Source organism: Grammomys surdaster, unplaced genomic scaffold (assembly GCF_004785775.1).
Source record: "Grammomys surdaster isolate TR1022 unplaced genomic scaffold, NIH_TR_1.0 137, whole genome shotgun sequence".
NCBI lineage: Eukaryota > Metazoa > Chordata > Mammalia > Rodentia > Muridae > Grammomys > Grammomys surdaster.
The window spans coordinates 13018366-13044714 of record NW_021604595.1 but is presented as its reverse complement, the minus strand read 5'-3'; the positions used below and the strand labels follow the sequence as shown (position 1 = coordinate 13044714).

General features: G+C 40.0%; 1 protein-coding gene across 1 annotated transcript in view; it reads right to left on the bottom strand.

Annotated features, from left to right (window-relative positions):
• F13a1 (coagulation factor XIII A chain) overlaps positions 1-26349 on the bottom strand; it is a 165649-nt gene that overhangs the window by 78666 nt on the left and 60634 nt on the right. Inside the window, exons 5-6 of the mRNA XM_028763226.1 lie at positions 20433-20551; positions 17112-17219 (exon numbers count right to left, since the gene is read on the bottom strand). Coding sequence (XP_028619059.1) covers positions 17112-17219; positions 20433-20551 — 227 coding nt within the window. The remainder of the gene's footprint in view (positions 1-17111; positions 17220-20432; positions 20552-26349) is intronic.

Sequence of the window (26349 nt, the reverse complement as noted above, 5' to 3'; positions counted from 1 at the left end):
AGGAAATATCTGCTATGAAGAGACATTTTTTTAAAAGTTTTCTGTTCTGTATAATTCAGTATTTTTCTTCTGCTAAAAGTAAGATTTAATATAATTAAATAGGATTTAAATATAATTAAACATAACTCTTTAAATAGTATGATGCCATTTGGTATAAATACAAATAAATGGATCAATGGAGTACAGCAAAGAACACAAAAATAAATACACATGCAACACACACACACACACACACACACACATGCGCGCGCGTGTGCATTCAGCTGCAAAGGAAATTTCCTAGACAAAAGACTTGGTTCAACAAAGACAGATAGAGCAACTAGGTATCCTATGTCAGGAAGCCTCGTGGAACTTAAGACTCACAGGCCTGAAGAGACAACCTATGGATTGGGTGAGCATTTGAAAACCATACGTCTGATAAGGGACTGAAAGGCTAAGCAGAAACATTAAATAATTGTGGGGGTGAGAGGAGCTTCTTCACTGCAATAGCTGCTTGCAGTTTATTCGGGGAACTCCGTTACAGTGTTGGTGGGATGTGAGTTAGCGCAGCCATTTGGGTGGGCAGGACGGAAGCTCCTGAAAGAAAAAGTACCCAGTGCATTAATCCACTTCTGGGTATGTTTCTGTGTTAGGGTTTTACTGCTGTGAACAGATACCATGACCAATGCAACTCTTATAAGGACAACATTTAATTGGGACTAGCTTACACGTTCAGAGGTTCAGTCCATTGTCATCAAGGTGGGAACATGGCAACATCCAGGCAGGCATGGTGCAGGAGGAGCTGAGAGTTCTGCATCTTCATCTGAAGGCTGCTGGCATAAATACTGACTTCCAGGCAGCTAGAATGAGGGTCTTAAAGTCCACACTCACAGTGATACCTACTCCAACAAGGCCACACAGACGCCAACAGGGCCACACCTTCTAATAGTGTAATAGATAACACCCTGGGCTGAGCACACACAAAGCATCACAGTTTCCCAAAGCATTGACATCATTAGGTCAAAGAGACATCTCAGCTCATCTTCACTGTAACCCTGGCCAGGATAACTGAGGCATAGACTTGACGTTGCTGATAGGAAGCTGGGTAAGGAATGTTTAGCACATAGACACAAGAGAATGCTATCAGGCAGATAGACACAAGAGAATGCTATCCAGCAGTAATGAGAAAAATATGGACATACTGTTTCAATTTTATTCTTTAAATTGTCACAAATTACTTGGGTTCCTTTTTGAGAGATGCAGTAGATTTTAACTTTTATTATCAACTTTTCTTTGCTTTCCTTTTTAACCAAAGAGAAAGCATTTATAAAAAAAACTCTAGGAGTAGGAATGTTTATCAATCAAATCTTTTCAATTCTACAATGAAAATTTGGTTACAAATTTCTTCTTAATTATTATATCTATGTTTTCTGAAGTATTTACTGAAAGGGAGCGGATGATTAAAGCTCCCATCATGTGTCACAGAAGGTGCCTAGTGTGGCTATTACTCCAAATTCATGACTTAGGTCTGAGGGAAAAATTAAACTATATTTTCCAGCTACAGAATGGGCAGAAAGCAGTGGTCTGTAAGGGGAGAAGAGAGACTGAGCCATCCAAGAAGTAGAACACCAGGGGATGGGGCAATGTGGGTTTTCCGTACTTGGTTTCTCTGAAATGAAGCATTCTCCTTTAGAGCAATGGTTCTAAGACTTCCTAATGCTATAACTCTTTAATACAGTTCTTCAAGTTGTGTTGATCCCCAACCATAAAATATTTTTATTGCTACACCATAACTGTAATTTTGCTACTGTTGAATAGTAATACAAATATCTGTTATTTTCAATGGTCTTAGGCAACCCCTGTGAAACGATTGTTTAATCCCCACAAAAATCCTGACCCAACAGGTTGAGAACCACTGCCTTAGAAGGAGGAAGAACAACTCCTACGATTCAGAAATCTAAGGAAACTTGCAAGTCTCAGAAGCTCAAAAAGTTACAAGATTCACAAGGCCTGTCTCTCAGAGCTACCAGTTGGGGGTGTGTGCCGTTCTGCAGGGAGCTCTGAGGATGCAGTTTTATGAGTCCCCAGCCATGCTGGGGTGGGCTTCTCAGTGACACAGCTGCTTTTGTGTACCCATGCTTCTGTGGGGAACCCTGGCTGGCCATGCTTGGTTCTGAGGAAGCACAGCTGATGACAGTAGTCTGTTCTACTCCTTAGCATCATACTGGGCAATCCTCCACTCTAGAGTAAGAATAAGCTTGCTTTCTGCACCATTCTAAAGACAGAAAGATAACCATGACATCTGAGCAGATTTTAACTTCAATACCAACAAGTGAAGACATTAGACATTTCTAAGTGTCCTATTCCCTGCAGCCCAGATTTTCCATTTTATATAGTTACAATTTGCTTTCTGTTTCTTTTTTAACACATGTAAAGGGATTTCTCTTCTCTAGTATGCACATTTTATATGGCCATGATGAAATGACTTTTCTTTGTTATAAGCCTGTTTTATTCTGCTAAATTTCATTGTTTCAAGTTATGGTCTCATAAAGGCTAGGCATTTGTAACTTTTTGAAAATAGTTTTATATGTAATCTTGCAAACAGTTTCTTAAAACAGTGAAGATGAATTTGGGGTAACATGAACTTTCTTAAGAGGTATATAGTTAAATTTGGGAAGGAGAGAGATTATACCTAGTATTAATCCTTTCCAGGTTTTATAGACCACAGGTCCTCAGTTACAACACGGTGGTGATCAGCCGTAAACATAGCAGACCACCTGTGTCCCACACACCTAGGGCTTTGTCAGTGAAACTCAATAGCAACTGTACAGACTGTATTGAGAGTGAATCAGGGAGGACCAAGTGCAGATGTGAGGGCCACAGCATCATCCGTTCTTAATAACAGCTGTTTCCTTTCTCATTTATACATTTAGATTCAATTACCATCACCACAAAGCAAGTGTAGAAAATAGGTTCTGAAGGCCCACTTATCTGGATATATAGAGATCTGTTGTTGTTTTTTTTTTTTTTCAATTTTTTCGCAAGTTACATGGTAAGGGTGGGACGGGAGATGTGTCGAAGGTGAAGTTCTTAAAAGATTATCCATGGGCAGACAATCCAGCAAATATACCCAAGAAGGAAGAAATAGAGCTTCAGGAATTCTATTCTCCTTTGCCTGGCTCCTTCACCTTGGTCCTCTCTGGGCTTTCATGGCATTTATTTAGAAATCCAAGCGCCATCTTGGATTTTCACAGTCAGGATGGGATGATGACGGATGGGGGGTAGTTAACTATTTTCTGCCTGGGTGTGGTTGGAATGTTGTATTGTCTTCCTGCGATGCCCTTCCACACTGGGACTCCTTCATTTCATTATCAAGCAAGCCTATTGTTTGTGCAAAAGCCAGCTGGTTTCTTGGAGAATCTTTTCCCTGTCACTGTGATGGTCTTACTCTGCTCACACGGTGCCCTTTGCATGGCTCTCATGTTTACTACTAGACTTTTCCTTCCCAGGGCTATCACCAAGTGACCCTCAGGGAGTTCTGCTGGATGGATGGATATGACATTACTCACAACAGACCCAGAAGGAGATAGAAACTCCACAGGAAGACCAACAGAGTCAACTGACCTGGACCCTTGAGGATCTCAGTCTGAACTACCAACCAAAGCACATACATGGGCTGGACCTAGGCCTCCCTGCATATATATATAGCAGATGTGCACCTTGGCTGTCATGTGGGTCTGGAAACAACTAGAGTGGGGGCTTTACCAAAAGATGTTGTCTGTACATGGGATATGTTCTACTAGCTGGGCTGTCTTGTTTGGTCTTAGTGGAGAGGAAGCACCTAGCATTGAAGAGATTGGGTGGGAGAAATACCCAGGGGTGTTAGGGTGGGGAATACCTAGGGAACCTATACCCCATCAGAGGAGAAGGGAAAGAGAGAGGGGAAAGGATTGTGGGAGGGGGTGACTGGAAGGGTAGCAGTGAGTGGGATGTAAAGTGAAAAAGTTATATAAAAAAAAAGAGTTTAACATTTCCTTTCTATACCAAGACCCAGTGACAGTTTGAAGTAGACAAGTTTCTCACACAGTGCAAAGGATCAAGAATGACCAAAATGAAACTGAAAGAGCAAGATGAGGGGATCTTCATCTGATGATTTGCTATAGCAACTTGGTAACTAACACTGCTGTACTGGAATAAGGAAAGACAAACAACAGAGTCTACAGTTGCTCCAGCCTCATCTGGTCATTCCATTTCTAACCAAACCATCACATCAGTGGAAAGCTTAAACAAAGAACAGTATTTCCAGTAGTGTTTTCAGAAGAAAATAGATAAATTGGTGGGGAGTCAAAACCTTTGATCTTACCTCACATCACATTGAAAGACCTCAAGATGGATTATAGATCCACATACAAAAGCCCAAGTTGTATTTTAAAAGAAACATGGGGCAATAATATAGTTATGTCTTGTAAAACTCAGGTGTCCTAGGCAGAACTATTTCTTTAAAGCTAGCTGGTAGTGTGACCAGGTGGTAGGGCCTGACACTCTTAAGTCCTAAAAGTGATCCCTAGTACCACAAAACCAAACATAAAAGCATTAAAATTTGGATTTTATACCATTTTAAATACGTTCTTAGAAATGACCTGAGTTTACTCTCTGACACCCACATAACAGCTGAGAGCTGACTCCATCCGTGACCACAGTACATGCTTCCTGCTTCCCACATCACACACACACACACACACACACACACACACACAGAGAGAGAGAGAGAGAGAGAGAGAGAGAGAGAGAGAGAGAGAGAGAAGTATAGTCTGGTGGGAAATAACCTCTACAAGTATCTGAGAAAGGGAGTGGTTTCAGAATATACACACAACACCATCTCTGTAATTATAATACAAACAACCCATCAGGAAACCAGCTGTTGGCTTGGGAAGACACGGCACTGTAAGAGGTATGTGAATGGCCAGAGGTATATGGAAAAGTGCACACCATTGCTGCTCATCAGAGAAATTAAAACAGCAATTGGATGCAGCTATGTTCACACACTAGATTTGGCAAATCACCAAGAACAGATAAACCTTCGGGAAAAGTAGACTGTCAAAGTTTCTGGAGGAATGTTAAATGTATGACTACTATGTCTGACTTACCAGGGGCACCTCACAAAATCAAACACATACATAGTCTGTAACACAGACACTCCAGCTTTGGATGTTTACTCCACACATATGAGAACTTGTACGTAAAAAGATGGAAGGCCCTGTGGATGTTACTGAGAGAGAACTGCTGGCGATATTCCACTCAGCTGTGGGCCTTGTGTGTAAGGATGCCAACTAGACAGGCAAGATGTATCCACAGGTGCCACAGTTCCAGGCCTGTTTTGGGGTAATGGACCACTTCCTGATTGGATTTATGTCTGCTACACAGAAAAGAATTCATGACTGGTACTGTAAGTCTGGTTAAAAGCCCATTCCTAACCCAGAATCCATCTCCAATTGATAACTGCTGGCAAGGAAAAAAATTCATTCTTCTCCAGTGGAGTCTCATTGGACATGCAAACTACATTAAGGGCAGGCTCCATGCCCGGTAGTAGATGGCCAACACAAAATGATACCTATGATACTTTTGGAAGTATTTTTGTCTCACAAGACTTTGTCTAGGCATTTTTCCCTTTATCTTACAAATCTTTCACTTACATATCTTATTGTCATGCATTTTTGTTTGTGTAAATGCGTATGTGTGTGCCAGTGTCTATATGTGTGTTTCAGGCTTTTTCTTTGGCTCTTTTTCTGTTTATTTGTTTGTTTCTTCATATTCTTGTTTATTTTATCTTATTATGTTTGTGGTTGTTATTGTTATTTAGATACCTGAGAGAGAAAAATGATGTCAATTTGAGTGGGTAGGAAGACGGGAAAAGATCTCGGCAGTGCTGGGGGAGGATAAACCATAATCAAAATATAGTAGATTAAACAAACAAACAAAAACCTCTTTTCAGTGAAAAATCATGCCCATGGCTAAAGAGGTCACTGGTGCTAACGGGGAAGCTGCTACTGCTGTTTTGTTAAATGTACATGGTGTGTCCATCACATTGACATCTAAATAACAGTGTGTGCACCCATAGAATAGTGCCGTCCACTTTAGTCGGGGAAGCTTCTCTGTGCAGTGGTCAACGATGACCGCAGGGAATCCAAACTGATCAGAAGTATAGAGTATAAATAGATGTTGCATGCTCAGCCCCAAATGGAACATTTTTATTGTTTCCAAGGCTCAAAGAACCTTAGGAAACAATGGGCGTAAAGTATAAGAGCCAGAAGAAGGCAGGGCCAGTGGGTGAATGGACTTCCAGATACAGTATGCCCATTGTTCCATTGAACTCAGAACTACTGTAATTACCTGCATGTATTCTCCATAAGAATGGGTCTGCCAGCATCTTGTCTTGGGATGGGGAGGGCCTTACCAGATCTCACCTCTCCCTGAGGATTTCTACAAAGATGCTGGTTGAGGAGAGAGACTGTTATTTCCCTGTGCTACAGCTGCTGCTAAAACACACATGCTCCCACCCACACTCTTGTAAACAACCTCGATGACACATCTTGGGTCACATGCACAGAAAGACATGAGCCTAGAATGGGAGCTACTTAGGAAGAGGAAAGGAATTAGTGGAAGTTGGGAGGATAAGAGAAGGTAGTGTGGATGAATATGATCAAACTATACCATATATATATATATATATATATATATATATATATATATATATATATATACATATGATATATATATACCTATATGATATATATATCTCGTATCAAACTATATATCATATATATATATAATATATATGTCAAACTATACCATATATATGTATATAAATGTCATATAGAACTCATTATCACATGTAACTAATATATATTAGCAAAAAACATTGAAAAGACCTACTCAGAATGCTCATAGCAGTCATGTAATCATCCCAAATGGAATCATCTAGAAAGTCCAACAACAGGTGAATGAATAGATGAATTGCAATACATGAAACAGAATTCTGTAACAATTCACGGAGTGAATGAAGCCAGTCTTCCTGGCTCCATCTTTGTGGACCTAGTCATGTGGGGTTCCAGAGGAGATGTGTCTAATCCACTGCAAGGACATATGACAGCAGTCCTTGGAGTGCAGATCAACCAGGAGAAAGACAAGGGAAGTCCTGGAAACATCTATATTTTGCTAGGACTGAGTGTCATTCCCATCAAAATCCAATTATATTTATACATTTGATAGCTATGTGTTTTTTTTACCATGTAATTCTTTGATCTAAAAATATCTTATAACTAACCCTAACTTATACAACTCTATAATGAAGGACTTAACTGACATAACTACTATTGCGTGTGTGTGTGTGTGTGTGTGTGTGTGTGTGTGTGTGTGAGAGAGAGAGAGAGAGAGAGAGAGAGAGAGAGAGAGAGAGAGAGAGAGAGAGAGAGATGTGTGTGTACACTCTGACGAGGGTAAGTACTTAGATTTACTTTTCATAGTAACCATTACATTACTATAGGAAATAACTAGTTAGTTAGTAACTGAGGACTGTGATTTGGCCACACTATTTCTTACTACCCATGTATGAAATTACTTAATGAGGATAAAGATGGAAACTGAGTTCAAGTTCTCCTTTGTCTCTTTTCTATCTCTGTATCCCTACTGTGTGCTATGGAGCTGGTTGGTATAGAGTAGTGGTTCTCAACCTTTCTAATTCTGTGACCCTTTAGTACAGTTCTTCATGTTGTGGTGACCCCCAACCATCAAATTATTTCATTACTACCTCATAACTGTAATAATGTTTGCCTCTGTTATGCATCATAGTGTAAATATCCAATATGCAATTCCCAAAGGGGTTGCGACTCACAGGTTGAGAACCACTGGTGTAGAACAAGCTGTCAAAAGTATTTGAACGAAAGGGGTAGATGTAAGAGAAGAAATATAAAGAAGCCAGAGGAGGAGACAGAAAGGGGAAAAGATGAAAAGGAAATAAAGAAGGCAGAAAGTGTCTGTCCCAAGAGACCCCTAGGCTATGCTGCACTGTAGCCATCTGTCCTGGAGATGTTGGTCCCAGGAGACAAGAACAGCTCCGTCTGCACAGCTTGGAGGGAGTGCTGAACTGCAAGCACCCGTGCTTCAGAAATAGCCTGTGTGATTACAAAATAGATGCTGTGTTGAAACTCATTCCAGGAAGCAATTCGGAGGAAGCAGACATTTAGATCGACTATGATTATCACATTGGAGAGATAGCTTGTAATAAATGTCTGTTTTTCTCCAAAAATATGGGACAAACAGGCATAAGAAATGTAACCTTGATAATTGAGAAGCCAAGCTGTTTGCCCACAAATGGAAACTTCATTATATTGCTGGCTTTTACCACGAAGGGAAAAAATAAAGTCTGAACAGTTCACTGTCCCTCCTTGCCCCCACCTGAATTGACTCAGAAGGAGCGGGTGACAGGAATTGCATCCTTACTCCCAAGGAAGGCATGTGCTATGGACAGAGGACAGAATGAAGATGCATCCAGGGACATATAGCATCCTGTTTGTATCCATCGAGTCAGGCAGCCAGAGGTCCGCCTCCAGTGCTGTGACCTTGGATAAGGTCAACTGACTTCCTGACACTCCCACCCATTCCATCTGCACATTGGTTATTTAAGGAATAGACATGTTGTCTTACAGGTGGCTATGTAGATACCTTCTGCTAGATAAAATTCCACTTTCCCGCTGCTTTCTGATAGATGTGTCGCTGTTAAAAAAAAAAATCTTCAATAAACAGAAAGGAAAATCTCTGGCAATGAGAGACCCATGGTGTTTTGTTGGGAATGAGTCTGTCCTGATCTCGCTGAATCATCCAAATTTCCCTGGTCATTCTGAATCCATTGGTGCCTTTTACCTTGAGGAGAATCTTGACTTCAGCTTTCATTCTAGTTTAGAATCTCACCATGTTGGGTTGCCATAAAGTTCTTCACTAATGTCAATTAGTAGGTTCTCTAACATGTGTCCTCATGGGTGTGTCTACTGATTTGGTTGTGCCTTCACTGTGGGGATTCAGAAACTAGCAGTGAGCCGGCAATTTCCAGACATTTCCAAATGAGGAATGCCTTTTCTGATATGTATGTTCATGAGCCATGGATGCAGATTATAGCAATGGGAATAAAATCTAATAGCTTTAACAGCATGGAACTCTGGACAAGGTCGCATCTTCCAGGAGCCTTTATCTAGCAATGGCCAAGAGACTGGGAATTTGCAAATAAGTAGTGAATGATGGAGACATGATTCTTACAACATACCAATTGAAGTCTTATCTCCCCTTTCTCAGAGGTGGCATGGACTCATATCCCTGTGTATGCACAGATAATCTGCTAGCAACTTCCTCTACCACCATTGGGAATACTGAACAGTAACTTTATAAATAGTCATTTTGATTTAATCATGCTTTTTTGGTAAATGCGTGTTTAAGAAATAAGGAATACATGAGAGGATGTGTAAAAGCTCTTTGGTGTTGGAAGGTAGAGGGTAATGACCACAGTCTCTCTCTGTGGTCTAAGAAAAAGGCTTTTGTATGCTTTATAGACCAAAGAGAATTTTGGATCTTTCCTTGTACAAATCTAAAATTTCAAACCTAGAAATTCAAACTTCAAATCTCAAAATGTTAGGGGTTATACCATGGCTGTTTATATGCCTAGAGCATAGATTTTGTGTATCAATTTCTGACTTTAGGGTTTATTAGGGGCAGGCAGGTGTGGGATCCTTACTTGAGCAAATCTTAAAATGTAATCTGGATAATTGTAATTGAGGTTTATTGCAGGAAAATATAAAATGTTTGCTCAACATAAAGCCATCATTCAAGATGGGCAAGGAACCAATGGAAAGAAAGGAATAAAAACACACACACGCACACACACAAAACAAAACACCATCCCCTGTGGAGTTGCTTGGCAACATAGCAAAGTAGTGATGATGTAACTTTGTTTTTATCGCAGATAGAAAAATATTCTAAGAATTAAAGAGTAAAGGTGGAGAAAGATGGACTGGGTGAGAAGGGTTTTATTTTCAGTTGATCTTGACAGTGGTTGGGGGCCTGAGGATCAGAAGCTGCAATGCTGTTGTCGCAAAGGTCTGGTGAACCTGAGATCTGCCTGCAGCATAGTCAGTTTGATTTACTAGCTGTAGTTCCAACTTTTTTTTTTTAATGGCACTAAAGACTACACAGACCATCGATTGGTGAAAAAAGTTCAATCTCGAGTTAATTCCCTAAAGGCATAGTCAGAGCGAGGCATTAATGGGGATTAATGATGGCATCGTAGCTTGATATTAGCAAAAGACCATGGTTAAAAATAAATGTGCACACCTCAAGGGAGACTGGGCAGTCTGGTCTGGCAGAGGTGTGAAGCACTGGAATTCAAGATATGTAAGTTTATTGATGTTTGTTTCTTCTTATTCATCTTCCCAAATTTTCCATCAGTTTAGCTTTAAAAAACCATAATTGAATAAAATATAGGATCCTGGGATCAAGGGACTATAAATGTTGAGACACCATGGAACGACTATTATTAGTTGGGCAAACTAATGTCTGACTTGCAAAGCAAGCGGCCCCAGAGGAGTGCATTTCAGTGCCCCCCTCCCTCTACATTTCCCTCCAGGGCACTTGGTACCCAGTCATCTGCATAGAAGACTGACCATGGAAAGAGACTTTCTGTGAGTAACAGCAGGGCTACTTGTCAAGCACCCCCTCTGCTCTCTGATCCAATAGCTCAGTACTCTGCATAGGCCCAGACAAGTGTGCAGTTAACCTGGAGAGGTTTTGTTGTTGTTACTGTCGTTGCTCCCATATGATCCTATGCTTATTTCCCTCGGAAAATTTCCTGTGTTGCGTTGGACTTTCTATTTCTTTGTCTGTCCTTTTCGTGGCATCATAAGCTCTGTGAGGGCCAAATCTCTATTTGGCTTACCATCATTCCCCAGTGCTCAGGTACTTGTTGAATGAGTGAGTTGAGATTTACCAGTATCAGTAACATCACCATATTACCATCACTATCACCGCTATTCCTACCCTCCCCACAATGACACTCATTACCAACATCACCATTGCCATAATCACTACCATCAGCGCATCCATACCACCACAACCCTCATCCTCACCATAACTCTCCTTACATCCCCTGACTCACGATCTCCATTACCATAAGCACTACCGCCACCACATCACCATCATCACCACTGTGACATTACTACCACTGCCGTCACCATCATCACTACCATGAAATCACTACCACTACCACCATTACATCATCGTGGCCACCACGACCACCATCACTACCATTCCCATCCTTGGCACAATCATCCTCACATTATTGTTGCTATTACCTGAAGTGCTATCACTATGACAACATCATAATTATCATCAGCATCACCATGCTTACCACTACTGTGACCCTAAGCACACGCTCACCATCACTGCCACTATTTCTATGACCATCGCCACCAATATCACTCTTGACTCACCATGATCATCACTATTACCATCATGGCCAGCACCATCACAAACACCATAATCACTGTCATTATCACTGTAACCACCATCACTGCCACCATACTACCAACGCCATTGCTGTCATCATCATAGTACCGTGGTACTCTAGTACCATAGCACATTTGGCATCTAATCCTCTTGGAGACCTCTTTCTCATTGACCCCGAGACTCAGATCTTCTGACTCATGCCTTTCTTCACTTATCCCCTCTTTTGAAATCCACCTATTCTTTTCTAGGTGACAGCCACATAATTTGATACAGTAATTCTGCTATTGGCAACAATATGCTGGCAGAGACACTCTGAAGCAATGTGTTTAGAGAGAAAGGATAGTGCATGGTTCCAGCTCAGCCATTTATTTACCACATGACCTTGAATGAATGAGATCACTTCCAAAGGCTTCTGCTTCCTTGTTTCAAAGACCCCTGGAGAGTCTTCTAGAGCTGATTTTGATGTAGGTCTTCTATAGATAAAGACAAACTGTGTGTAGGCAGGGCATTTAGAGCTTGAATGGTGACTAAGCAGGCAGGTATCTGCAGCAAGAGAGGCCACTGCAGCAGCAGCTGCATCCCCTGGGGAAGTTGCCAGAGCCAATCAGTCATGGACCAGAAGCAGGCTTGACAGGAAAACACCAGCAGTAATGGCAGGCTAGTGTCACAGTGGTCCACTCTTTTCAGGACTGCTCTGCTCTTTCTACAATCCATCACAGCACAAATGATTTTATTGTTAGGGTCTCAGAGTCCATGTCCCCTGGGGTCTCAGAGACCTCTAGGATTTTAGAATCTATGCCCTCTGGGGTTTCTGAACCTATGTTCCCTTAGGGTCTCAGAACCCATATCCAGATGCTTCATTGCAACATAGGGCTGCAACTGATGTCAGGTGAGTGGGATACTTTTTCATAAGGCACAGCTCATCCTTAACTTTTCCTCAGTTTTCCCATCAATTCTCTTGGAGGGTACTGTCACACTAGAAACAAGGCAAACAAAGGCTTTTAAAGGGAGAAAGTATAACTTGGAACAAATTTCTTTGTCTAATTTCCTGTTTCCTCCTTTTCTCTCTTAAATGAACCTATAATTTAACATTAGTAAAATGTAGCATTCAGTATTTAGGTGACTTTAAATAAAACTTCATCCTTGTGTAACCATAACATTTCAGGCCCAGTCTCCAGACAGCAAGATTATAGGAGTTTAGGTTGTTCTTTCCCGTGGGAAAGGCCAGTATCTCCTGACTTCCAGATGCTTATCAACTCTCCACATATTCTCATCAAAGGCAAACAATAGCAAACAAAAATATCAGGAGCAGATACTGAATATATAAAAGAAAAAAAGAAAATGTTCATTAGAAGAACCAAACAGATCTTGCTAACAGTGTTTCTTTGGTCGTTTGAATACGCTTGGCCCATGGGTAATGACACTATTAAGAAGTGTGGCCTTGTTGAAGTAGGTGTGGCCTTGTTGGAGAAAGTGAGCCACTGTGGGGGTAGGCTTTGAGTCCTATGCTTAAGCTCCACCCAGGGTGGAAAATAATTTTCTCTGGGCTGCTTTCAGATCAAGATGTAAACTCTTAGCTCTCCAGTGCAATGTCTGCCTGAATACTGCCATGTTCCTGCCATGATGATAATGGACTGAACCTCTGAAACTGTAAGCCAGCCCCAATTAAATGTTTTCCTTTATAAGAGTTGCCATGGTCATGGTGTCTGTTCACAGCTATAAAACCATTACTAAGGCAAATGGGAACTCCAGGTGTTTGACTAAAGAGAATAAGCTTCATTTGGAAAAGGAAGAGGTATGTCCTGGAATTAAGTGCTCTTTCCTGATTCATGTGGCTCATAGCAGAACCAGAGCCAGGGCTCTATCTTCTGACTACTGGCCCTCTTGTGCAAAACAACCTCCCTGGTCTCTTCTGCCAAGCATGGAAAACAGGATTGAGTGAAGCCTACATGCAGGCAAGAAGAAGGTGTTACCTCCATTCTATAGGTAGGAAAACTGAGCACAGACTCCATCTTTCTTAGGGAGATTTATACATCAAGGATCATTTGACCATATCTTGGGACATTCTTCAATGTTTCAGCTGGCATGTTACGGCATGGTATGAAATTTTTGAGTGGAGGCTCAGGGATGCTGTTGGACAACTTATTGCACACACTATCAGTACAGCAGCCATCTGAGGGTGGATACACTATACCACAAAGATTTGTATATGAAAGTTGTCTGGAAAGCCAATTTTGTATTATTTGTCATTTGCAAACCTGTTATCACCTGTGTTCCTTTAACCTCACACATAGCCAGATTCCTGCAATCTCCTTGTCAACCTATGGGTCATGATCACAGGAAGCCATTTGTCTTTGGGGCTCCATTCATGTGCTCCTGTGCTACATCCATGCTTGTTTTACTTTCTTCAGGTGCCCAGCCACAGCTGGGGTGCTCCTCCCCATGGCTTCTAGGAGCAGCTGTATCAGGAAAGTTCTGCCTGCAGTGACTGCACTGTATATGAACTGGAATCCATGCATAGTCGGTGTGGTCCTCTGGAAGGGTTTGCAGGCCACATGCATCTCCTAGAATCTATGCATGTACTCTGTGGTCCTCTGAAAGGGTTCTCGGGCCATATGCATCTGGAATTCATGCATGGACTCTGTAGTCCTTTGGAAGGATTTGCCGGTCACAAGCATCTCTTGGAATCCATGCATGGTCTGTGTGGTCCTCCTGAAAGGTTTACACATCTCATGCACCTCTGTTCCAGCATGCCTGTCCAGTGGCAAGAATGAGATGAGTTTGAAATGGACATGGAAACTATTGGGGGCTTGGGCCAGCTCGGGAGAACAACATGACCATCCAACTGTCAAGTCTGAGTTTGGCTGGATCCACCCAGCTTCAAATCTGTCCTTGCCTTCATTTACAAATGAATCTTTTCACATTTTAAGGTAAGTCTTTAACTGGGAAATTAGAAGTTTGTCCCCCTTCACACACACCTTTGTTCTTTACTTAACTTTATGCTGAAATTCCACTGTGTGTTTCCAGTGATCATGTAGGCTCTGTTTATACGATCAGAAACAGTTGTTTTTCTATGTGTTTTAGCTTTAAAAATCACTACAGCCGAACAGACTTTAGAAAGACTCACAAAAGCTATTCTGAGGATTAAAGGGGATAACAGAGGTGAAGGGGTTTTTCCAACTATCGAGCTTTCTGTACTGAGAACAGTGGCATGGGAGACTAAGGGGAAGTGGAGATATCCCTTCAAATTGCTCAGAGCAGTACCTCTGTCCTTTAACACCCAAGGTCACTTCCTCCAGAAAGCAAACTAAACCTCAACCACACTATTCTCTATGCAGATTTTATCTCTCTGGTTCCAGGCTGTGTAGCTGTGATGATCACTTTCCAAATTAGAACTTTAGATAGAGGCTCTCTAGAGCTAATAACATTTTGAGGCAATTTAAATTGTGTTATGACTGGTCAGAGGCAGCCGCAGACAGTGTGGATTAGATTGTCTCCTTTTTGCTTTCCTTTTGTGATGCTTTGGATTGGCTTGTGATTTCCGCATTTGGTAGAAGTATGCACAAGGAGGACGTAAGGTCAGGTTGAAGACCGTGTCATTTTAGAATGCTAAAGAGAGAGAGACAGGTCATATATCATCTCTCCTCCATCTTGCTTCTCTCTCTTCACTGCAACATGTCATGGTTGCTTCTAAGGGAAACTATAAAGAATTAAAAATTAAGAAAAAAAGAAGGGTGGCTTCTTTTCCATATAGAAAACATAACAAACAGGCACAGGTCCAGTATATGTTTTACAAGGATGCTCTACTGAGCTTCCCAAAGGCTTTCCCAATACTCTTTACATCATGACATGCAAATAACATCAGAAAACAAAACCGTTTATTTATTTTATGTATTTAAATAGACATGTTTATTATTTGGTGGTCAGGGGTTGAGCAGCCCTCCCCTAGCCTTCACATGTGTTTAGGAGACCCTCTAAGCTATTTCCACTGAGCTGTGCCTCCAGCCCCAAGCTGTCTTCAGATGTTAGGTTTTGCTTTTATTTTGTAATACCCAGCACTTCTTAAATTTCCATGTAACTTAGTTCTTATTAAAATCAGAATCACTATTTTTAGCATCTAGTCAGAATACACACGTTATATCTTCCCTAGCCATGTAATTATGTGTCAACAAAACTGATTTGGTTTGGCTCAAAAGATGCACAAAACAAAATTGAAGATAAAATTCTTCCAGGGAGAATTTTTTTTTTTTAGAAGATGTAAGGACATTGGCAATCTAACGATGTTCTCCATTTAATCTTCCTATGACATAAATGTGGCCTACTGTAACTGAGTAATGCTGTGCTCCTGGATCAGATGTGATACTCATTTATGCACCAATGATTGTCTGAGTGCCAGGGACACAGTACAGCTAGGACCACGTAGTCCTTTAGTTAACTTCCTATGCTGGTCCTATCCTTCTTGGTCATGGGCTTCTAGCTCCTCTTTCACTGTTCCTTCAGGGGATTGCTGCATTCTTGTAGATGTTTTGGTATCCCTTATAGTGAGTCATGTAAAAGGGAGAATGCATTCATAGGTGGAGCTGGTGGACCTAGGTTCTAGCAAAAGCTTAATCACTGACAAGCTTTCCCCATCCTGTTTTCTTGCTTGTATAAATGATGGAAGCGATGAACAGCCAATCACTTATCTTAGACTATTTCTGGGAAGAACCAACACCCACTTAATAAGAGGTAAAGCTTTGCAATGTGGTCCCATTGCAAAGAAACTAGGATTTCACTGAGTATTTATTTCTTTATAAAGGATTCATCTTTATTATTTGTATATGTGTATTGGGGGTGCTGTACACAGGAGTACAGGTGCTCTTGAGGGCTGGGCGAGGGCATCAGATGCCCTTGAGCTCAAGTTACAGCCACTTGTAGGCTCCCTGATGTGGGTGCTGGAAATTGAACTTGGTTCTTCTACACACTATTCTGAATCATCTTTCCAGCCTTAGCTATTTGTTTTCTTTACTGTTTCTCCAAGTGTAAATATGGAGAAAAGTCATGTCACAATGAGCAGTCCTTCTATGTTTGACTGATTGATCATTTGATTACAGTCATTAGCATTTTTGTCATAGTCATTTCATAATCTCCAGACAAGAGGTTCTTGGCTGCTCAGGTATGGGCAAGATGACTCAGTGGGTAAAGGAACCTGGCACCAAGCCTGACAACTTGAGTTCAATCCCCTGGACACATAAGATGGAAGAGAAGAACTGACCCCCACAGATTCATACACATGCGTGAAGCCACACATATACATACACCCACATAAAATAAATACATAAAATATGATAAAAGAATAAGTATTTAGTTGCATAACAATATCTGTTATCTTGTATGAAACAGGGCCATGTATAGCTTTAAGTGAGGTTTTTCATTTTGTAGCAAATGCAAAAGAAAGAGAATTCAAGAACAACCAAGCACCCTGAACTCAAACCTAACACATGAACGTTAAGTCACTGTTTATTCCAACATCTTTCTATGAACTAACTTTTATTCTGACATCAATGGCCCACACAGTAGATATGGTCATCGGCACTGCCACTTACCATTGCTGATCCAACTCTGCTGACTTTAATGGGGTTCCCTCTGCCAGAAAGGTCCATCTCAGCTTTGTCCATCACATACAAGCAAGCATCCAGGATGCCATCTTCAAACTGTTTGGGAGATAACGATGAGAGACAACTTAATACCCACTCGACAAGACAAGAAGAGCTGTGTGCAAAAATAAAATGTCATCACAGCCTGCTGCTTAGAAATGCAGAGGGACCACCCATAACCTTTAGTGTGAACTACTGAAGAGAAGGAATGAATGCATCTTTTTTTTTTTAACTTTTCAGTAAAGTAAAGGTAAACCAAAAAGGAAGCCAGAAATCTAAACAGAACCAATAGAGAGCCAATGTACTCAAGGACCACACACTGACTCAAGAGTCGTTAGGACATTGCACAAGTTCATTAAGATCCTTCCAACAGATGGATGCATTGCCCAGAGTACAATGATTTCCCAAAGTCACTCGGAAGTCTTAGGACCTCAAAAGCAACTCAATGTTCTATTTTCTCTTATTTCATTATTATTATTTATTTTTTTTAGATATCTGTCTGTTTCCTAATGAAAGATTGTAAGAAAGAATGTAGATTTGGGTGGGTGAGGAAGAGGGCAGAATCTGGGAAGAGTTGGGGGAGAGGAAGTCACAATCAGAATATATCACATGAAGAAAAATCTATTCTCAATTTAAAAGATAAAAGAACGTAAATGACTGTCAGGTGTGTCACAGGAAGGAACTCCAGCACTTCCTTGTGTGTAAAACAGGAGGAGACCTCAGGTACTGAAATTCCTTGATACCCTGCTTTGAGACAAGGTGACTTCAAGAGTCTGGAAGGGCAAGCATTTTAGAGAAGCATTTTAGTACATGGTGGAGGGTAGGGGTGAGGCTGGGATCTAGTACAATTCTCTTGGAAAGAAACACTCCTCACAGGTGCTTCTAGAATTTTCTTAAAACAGAATAAAAGCCAAATTTTAAAAATGACAGCATGAAGACATTTTAGCTCCACTGTACCATAAATATAGTAGAAGATTCCTTTCAACATGAAAACATTGGATATTATCCACCCAAGTATTATGACAGAAACTACAATCTTAACGGCTAACTGCTACGTAATTGCTTATTAAATCTAGCTAGAGTACTGAATATGGTGTATCCTAGAGAGCTGGGATATACAATATAATATGTAATTTAGGAGTGCAAATAATCACTTTCATGGATATATACATAACCCATTATTTTAGGTCTCACCTAACAGCCTAGCTCAGTTGTGTTAGCGAGTAACCACAGCATTAATGACACCATCAGAGAAATTATCGTTTCCCTGCATCTCTGCAAATAATGAGTTTGTTGTGCTTTTTTGTCAGAAAGATCTAAGTTGATGGCCTTGTTGAATAATGACACAGAGCCCTTGCTTACTCAAAGTCGCGCTTGCCAACTATAACCTGGCTGTGCTGGGATGCCATCCTAATTCTTTTTGATTCCTTTTTGATGACTTTCCCCTCTACTCGCTACCTATACAGCATCACATTAGGGTCATAAATGGCCTCACACCTGGTGTGGTTTGGGAATGGTGAGTCTTCAGAAGAATGACATTGAGTTGATGGACCTTCAAGGAGTGGCTGATTCAAGCTACTGAAATCACAAGAACACTGATTGCCTTGAGAAGGGATGAAGGCAGTCTCCAAGAGTGAATTGCTTCTCTCCAGAGATGTTATACAACAAGAGTAGCCCATATGCCTGGCCTGTTATGTGCATGGTTAGTTCTCCCTTTCTTTCTCCATTAAACTGTAATGTCATTAAGGGGATCTTTGTAGAGGTTGACCATATGGAACTGCCAATCTGGAACTTTCAGCTTTCAAAACAATGAGATAAATAAACTCCTTTCTTTTATCAAGAATCCAGCCTCAGTTTTTCTTTTATAGAAACAGGAAAAAAAGGCAGCACCTAAAGGCTAGGTCATGAGGCAAGGGTAACAGATAATCAATAATAAAGGTTGCGTGTCTCTTAGAATGAGTTAGGATGGTGATTAGAGGGCCAGACATGAATTAAAAAACAAATCAAGTACCATAGACTATATTTTGACAGGACATCAGAGATGCAGATGGGTAAGCCTGAATACAGAATGTAATTCTTCGGGGCCAAGGTGAAGCTAGTACCTAAACTGTGGATGGAATTGACAGTTACACTGTGTAAGGGATACAGGGAGATTCAGATGGACATCAGGAGCCACGACAATATCATGGGACCTGCTGTAGTCAGATACCAAGAAATCTTTCCCTTGAAAGTCAGAGCAACACTGTCCAGTTCAGGCATTTTTAAAAGACAGACTCCTCTGAGGAATAAAACACTCATTCCTTTCCTGATGATAATCAACTGATACGTCTAGATCACAGGACATGTATGTATCTGTGGAAACAAGGCAAAACTTCATTTAAACCAGTGTCAAAAAATAGTAAGTTGAAATAGTTCAAATTATAATATCTTAGGGAATTACTATTATCTATTATTTTTCTCAAATAATAATTTGAGATTGCAATTGATGGAAACACCTCTGGATATTTTCTGAAAAAAAAAATCTAGGTGAGACATCCTTGGAATACTCTTTCTTTAACAAGTATTGTTAACAGACTCACTCACACTTCAAAATATATACATTTATTTTCTCTTTTTAAAATTTCTTTCATTACACTTTTGCTTGTATAGTGGTGTGTGTGTGTGTGTGTGTGTGTGTGTGTGTGTGTGTGTGTGTGAAAAGGGGAGTAGCACATGTGCTTCAGTGTCCATGTGAGGTTTAGGGAAATTTGGGGGGTGTCAATTCTCTCCTTCTACCTTGTGGTGTCCTATGCCAAACTCAGGCTGTTAAGTTTGGTAGTGAGTGTCTTTACTCACCAAGCCATATCACTGAACCCTAATACATACTTTTTTTAGAAAGTATCCCTTTAAATTTGGTGCACCCTTTACTATATTCTTTTCATTAAAAATATCTCTATAAGCAAAAAAACTTTCAGCCCATTTCAGGTTGAGTAATGAGACTTCATGGTTTCTAAGATGCCAGAGAATAACTCAGTGACTGCTGTGTTATCCGTAGTCTCCTGATCTCTGGGACATTTGTAATAAGAGGAAGATTGGTGGCTCCAGCTGATAAATTATGCAGTTGTCTCTCTAAGTTCCCACTTCCATGCACTCTGTCTTGGAGTCTCAGATCCTGAAAAGCAGGAAATTATGCTTTTCTAATATCGATGCATGGCACCCAGCAGTAATAAATGTGACAAAAAATATTAAGGAAAAATGTCCTTGACAGTGACGAATTTTTAAATGGCTCACCTGGCCATAGCTCCAGCTTCTGCTCTTGACATCATTGAAGTCCCCATAAAATATCACTCCGATGTCATTCAGGACATACTCGTCTCTTTCTTTCTCATCATCCAGATACACAGCATCCTCTGCATTAGGGTGGGAACACAGTGACCTTTAACCAACCGCTCTGTTTCCAACCCCCTGCAAGTTCATGCCATTTCTAGGCTGAGAGTCAATCCACCCAGAGAAAAGATAAGTGTTTTGTTTCTCAAAGCATAGCTCATTCCCCAATATTTTTAGCCACACCGAACATAATCAGTACCAAAGATCAGTCTGTAAATGAGGACATTTGTCAGCAAAATGCTGACAAATTCTGGCTCTGGATGTCTTGAAGCACAATTAAATTGACATGTCTCATTAAACATTCTATGATGCGGGTGCTCCGTGGACTCACAATCAGATTCCGTGGTAGTGCTCAGGCAAATTTCCAACCTACCGAAGTTAAAAGGAGGTCAACTGAAAAGGATGTTTGAAATAAATCTGGGACATGTTGGCGTGTGCAGGCATCATTTGCTATCCCTCACTGTGGTCCACTGATTTGAAGGAGGAGGCAGGCTGTCAGTTATCTCTTAATGAAAAGTCCTTGTAGATGCATTGCTGGGTGTGTGAGCCCAACAAGCCTGCTCAATTAGCTTCAACCATTGCAAAGCCCTTCTGGTGGCTTTAATCTCAAGAAGGCCTTGCTCCTACCTACTTATCCATCTGTCTGGTACATATTCCCAAGCTTAGAAAAGCATTTTCCACACTGGCAGGATTATCCTCGTGTAGATGATACTCAGGTAAATCTGCATTAACCGAAACAGAGTCAGTCCTGACTCTGATGGAAGGTAAGGTTTATTGCATCTTTCTGCTCTTCTTCCATCTGTATATTAATTAGTTTTTAAAGTTATGTCTTCTTCATTCTCTGGTCCATTGTGGAGTAATGCTCAACTCTGGCTGAACATTACAATCACCTGGAAAGATTTACCAATGAAATTCTCAAAGGATAAATAAATAAGTCCCTTATTTGATGTTAAGACTTGGGTTTTAAGTGTGCTCCAAAGGCCCATGCATTACTGGCTTAGTCTGTGGCCTGTGGCAGTATCAGGAGATGGTGGCATGTTTATACAGCATGGGCTTAAGGAACGAAGTGAGGTCACTGAGAGTGCATTTGAATGGGGTTTTGAACCCTGGTTCCTTCCTCTCTCTCTTTTTCCTTTTCTCGCCACTATGGACAGATTCTTCACCATGCACTTTTCCACAATATTCTGCCTCACCACAGCCCAAAGGCAATGGTCCAAGTGACCACAGACTAAAGCATCTCAAACCATAAGCCAATAATAAACCGTTCTTTTTTTTTTAAATGGATTTGTCTTGGGCATTTTTTTTTCTGCATTGCAAACTGGCAAACACACCCATGCTGTACCCTGCATCAATTAAGTCTGAACCCCAAAGTAGGATCAGATGCAGACATCAGGAGTTTGCTTTGTTTCTTAGCTTCCCCTAATAATTCTCATAGCAACCAAAGGCATACCCCATCATTCCTCCAAGAATGGCTGAAAGATAAGCAACATCAGTATCCTTGGTGATCTGAGAAAAATATCAGTCCTCTATCGCTTTGTGTCCTCTCTCACACCCCTTAATCTTGGAGAGTCAGAGTCTGCATGACAACTAATGAGATCATGGGGAAATAACAAGCACAGTGGGGCCTGACAGGGTCTGCTTGATCCCCATCCTACCTTCCCCTGCAGTTTTCACTGAAACCCTTGGGAATTCCTTCGTGTAGTCTCCAGCAATTTCTTGTCGCCTTTCTTCCCAGTCTTTGCCTCTTGCTTCCCATTTTCATAGATTCATGTAACACACAGACAGACACACCACACACACACACACACACACACACACACACACTCCATGATTGTTCTCTCACCATACAGTCCCCATCTCTAGTGAGCCTCCTGCCCTTAGCATTGCACTGGCTCTATAGCTGTGCACAATTGTACTCACTCAGTTCTACCTGATATATCTTTATCTAAATCAAAGCAATATTTTAAAAAACACAAGGAAAACGCATTATATTTACTTGTATGCTTGAAACTTTTGTATTTTATAATATTATAAACTTTAAAGCACATGACAAATTAGAGAAATACTTCCAAATATAATTGCTACTTATTCATATTGTTATTGGCAAAATTTTCCTGTATGCAAAGAATTCTGGCAAATTGAAAAAGACTTCTCAAAATACACACAAAACAAAATTAGAAAATGAGAACCAGTCCATAAAGGGGAAATGCAAATGGAAGATAAATACAGCAAACATAATTTATTAAATGGTAATCTAAAACCGTAAAATAATGAAAGTGACATTTATAATAAATATATGTATAGTAGTGGATTTAAACTTAAAAGACCCAGTACCAGCTAATATGTTCCATATTGCCAATCTACTGATAAGATTGTAGCTACAATATTTCAAAAAAAAAAACCAACCAATTTGACAACTGTTTCATTGGTAGTGACCAAGCTTAAGTATAGAGCTTGGATGTATCTATCCAGTGAAAATAATTCAGATGTACATTAAAAATATTTGGAAGAAATAAAAAAAAATCCTGAAATGTTCTCCAATTTTCCCACAATATAAGAAACATTTGGCCATTGAAATATACTTAAAAGAAACTTTAATGGTAATAGGAAGTGTGCCTGTAACAAAGCCAAACTTAGATGTGAAAACAAAACAAATGTGAAATATGTTCAGGTGTGAAAACCTGTATCCATATACTTCCATTATTGTTATATATTACTTGAAAAGACTGAAAATGTGTATATAGATACATATACCAAATAAAAATCATTGGGGGAGTCCAGAAAGAACACCATAACTGTGCCTAGAACTGAGAAATTCTTGGATAAAAAAGTTCAAGAACAAGATAAATATGAGAAAAGGTATAGTGGTTTGAAAGAAATGAGCCTCATAAGCTCATGTTTGAATGTTTGGTTCCCAGTCAGTGGAACTGTCTGGGAAGGATTAGGAGGTGTGGTCTTGTTGGAGGGGTGGGTACGTGGTGGTGGAGTTTGAGGTGTAATAAGCTCAGGCCAGAGCCCATGGTGTTCTCTCTCTCTCTCTCTCTCTCTCTCTCTCTCTCTCTCTCTCTCTCTCTCTCTCTCTCTCTCTCTCTGCCTGCTGCCTGTGAATCAGGATGTAAAACTCTCAGCTACTGCTCCAACATAATGCTTATCTGCTTCCCACCATGATAATCATACACCAACCTTCTAAAACTGTAAACAACTCCCCAGTTAAATGCTTTCTTTTATGAGAGTCAGTCTTGGTCATGTTGTGTTCTCACAGTAATAGAACAGTTACTAGGGGAAAAGGCAAAATAAATTGCTATGAAAATGAACAATTTATTACAATATTGGGTCAAGAAACATGGGGCTAGGCTGAAACTCTTCTTCCTGAAAGGAAACAAGGGAATCAACCAAGGTCCCAGGGACTATGACCAAGGAGTAGCTAATGCTGGACAAACAATAGTCACTGTAAAAGAGTGGAAGACTTCTGATATTTTAGAATTAATATTGATTTTGAAGTACATTGGCTCTGTCCATAAAGTACTAGGAAACAGCTTACTAATTTGAACACAGAGAAATCAGGAAAGACTGAGAAACTAACACGCTAATACAGAAAGAACAATAGACTTAGACATGGCTATTTATAATTTTCAATGAAATTATAGGAGTAAGCTGGTATCATTAGCCCAAAGGAGAGCTTTGTAATGGATGTATGAGTGCAATAAAATCAAATTTTATTGATTAATCTAAACATCCATATCTATTGACTGAATATATGCTTGGCATGAGTTAGGAAGTATTTTTACACTACCAAGAAAATATCCAGAATGTTTGAAATTGAATTCTATCTATTCTTTAGATATAAGTAACTACTTAGCAGAAAATACCGAGGGGGTTACAAGCACATATTTCATGACTAAGAATATGGACTGTTGTATATGTCAATGCTGTTTTAGCAATGAGTTTGTGGTAAAAAAAAATAAATAAATGAAGATGATTGTTGAAGGCATGCCAAAGTTTCACATTATAGATGCTGTTTTAAACAACAACAAAAAACTTGTAAAGCAAATTTTATATTGGTAAAACTTGGTTAAGGACTGGGCAACCACAAACGCTTGTTGATTTTGTTATCATAATTATGCAGTCATATAACAGTCAACACCAGGGATATGTTCTGAGAGACGTTAATTACCCATCTTTATTATTTTCTGAATGTCATAAAGTGTTTTCATGGAAACTAAAGCAGTTATGATGGCACTAGGTTATAACATTATGGGACTACTACTGTATATCAAGTCAGTCATTGGAAGACATACGATCGTGTGCCACATGACTTTATGTGTGTGCACAGATACACATGTATATGTATGGCATGACTGCTGTCAAGTCTGGAAGCTATACAAATGGATTGCATTGTATCAGATTTTTTTTTTGCTTTCAAATTTGTTTGTAGCTTTTTATAGTAAAAATAAGCTTTCCCAATGGGTATGAAAGAAAGCTTAAGTGAAAACATTCAAAAGTGTCTAATTGGATGTAAAAATTCAAAAGATTTGAATTCATCAATACAATCAAGATGAACTTAACCAACATGTCACTCAGACTTGAAAAGTCTGAATGTTGACTCAAAAGTTTGACTGAAACAAAGAATTTGGAAAAGTTTGCTGGAGTAAAATGTCTTTTCAAAAAGAAAGAGAAGGTGGAAGATTCCTTCTGATTTTGGCTAACTTTGGTTCATGGGGATTTAGCAGAAGTACAACAAGAAGGTCATTGTATGCACTTGTTGCAGAGCCTTGTGACATTATACCTTTCTTGTTTCCTTTAGAGAAATGCACTCTGGAAATCCTGCTGATACGACAAGGTGTGTCTTTATAGCTATGCAAGAAGAGAAGAGTCTCTCATGGGAAGTAGAACTAACTGGTTTAGAGGCCTTGTCTAGGTGAGCCCAATACCAAGACCTTGAGAACAAATGCTTATCTCTGCATGCCATAAGGTTTCCTGGTTCATTTTATTTTATTTTATTTTATTTTATTTTATTTTATTATTATTTTATGTATTCACCACTACTGTCTTCAGACACACAAGAAGAGGGCATCAGACCCCATTGTAGATGGTTGTGAGCCACCATGTGGTTGCTGGGAATTGAACTCAGGACCTCTGAAAGAGCAGTCAGTACTCTTAACCACTGAACCATCTCTCCAGCCCCAGGTTTCCTGGCTCTAATTTAGAGTCTTACTGTTAATGCAACTAACTGAAGCAGGGTTATAATTAAAACTAGTATTGGCATAGCAACATATAGCACCTAGATATGCATTAGATCTTAATATATAGAAGGATGGCTTTTAAAAAAATCTTTGAGCAATGATTATCTGATCACTACATGGTGTTGTGACTACTGCTTAACCACATGAGAAAGAAGTTTCTGTGACATCTCATTCACCTGTGACATGAAAGCATATCGACAGATCTGCATGTAACTCTTTCTTTCAATTCTTAGCTTCCTCATCATGTTCCAGATAACACCACATACAGAAGCAAAACCCACATTAAGTGTATGCCAAAATGCTCAACTTCCCTAATAATCAGAGAAATGATGCAAGCTAAAATAACAGTAAAATAGTCACGATTTCCCACTGTACCAGCAAACATTAAAACAAACGGTAACACTCAACAATAAGGGTAAGAAGAAATGGATATTATCTCATATTGTGTCTGTTCTATAAGACATGATGCCTTTTATTAAGGGGTTGTTTATATTTTAAATTGTGTCTCTGTGTGTGTGTGTGTGTGTGTGTGAGAGAGAGAGAGAGAGAGAGAGAGAGAGAGAGAGAGAGAGAGAGAG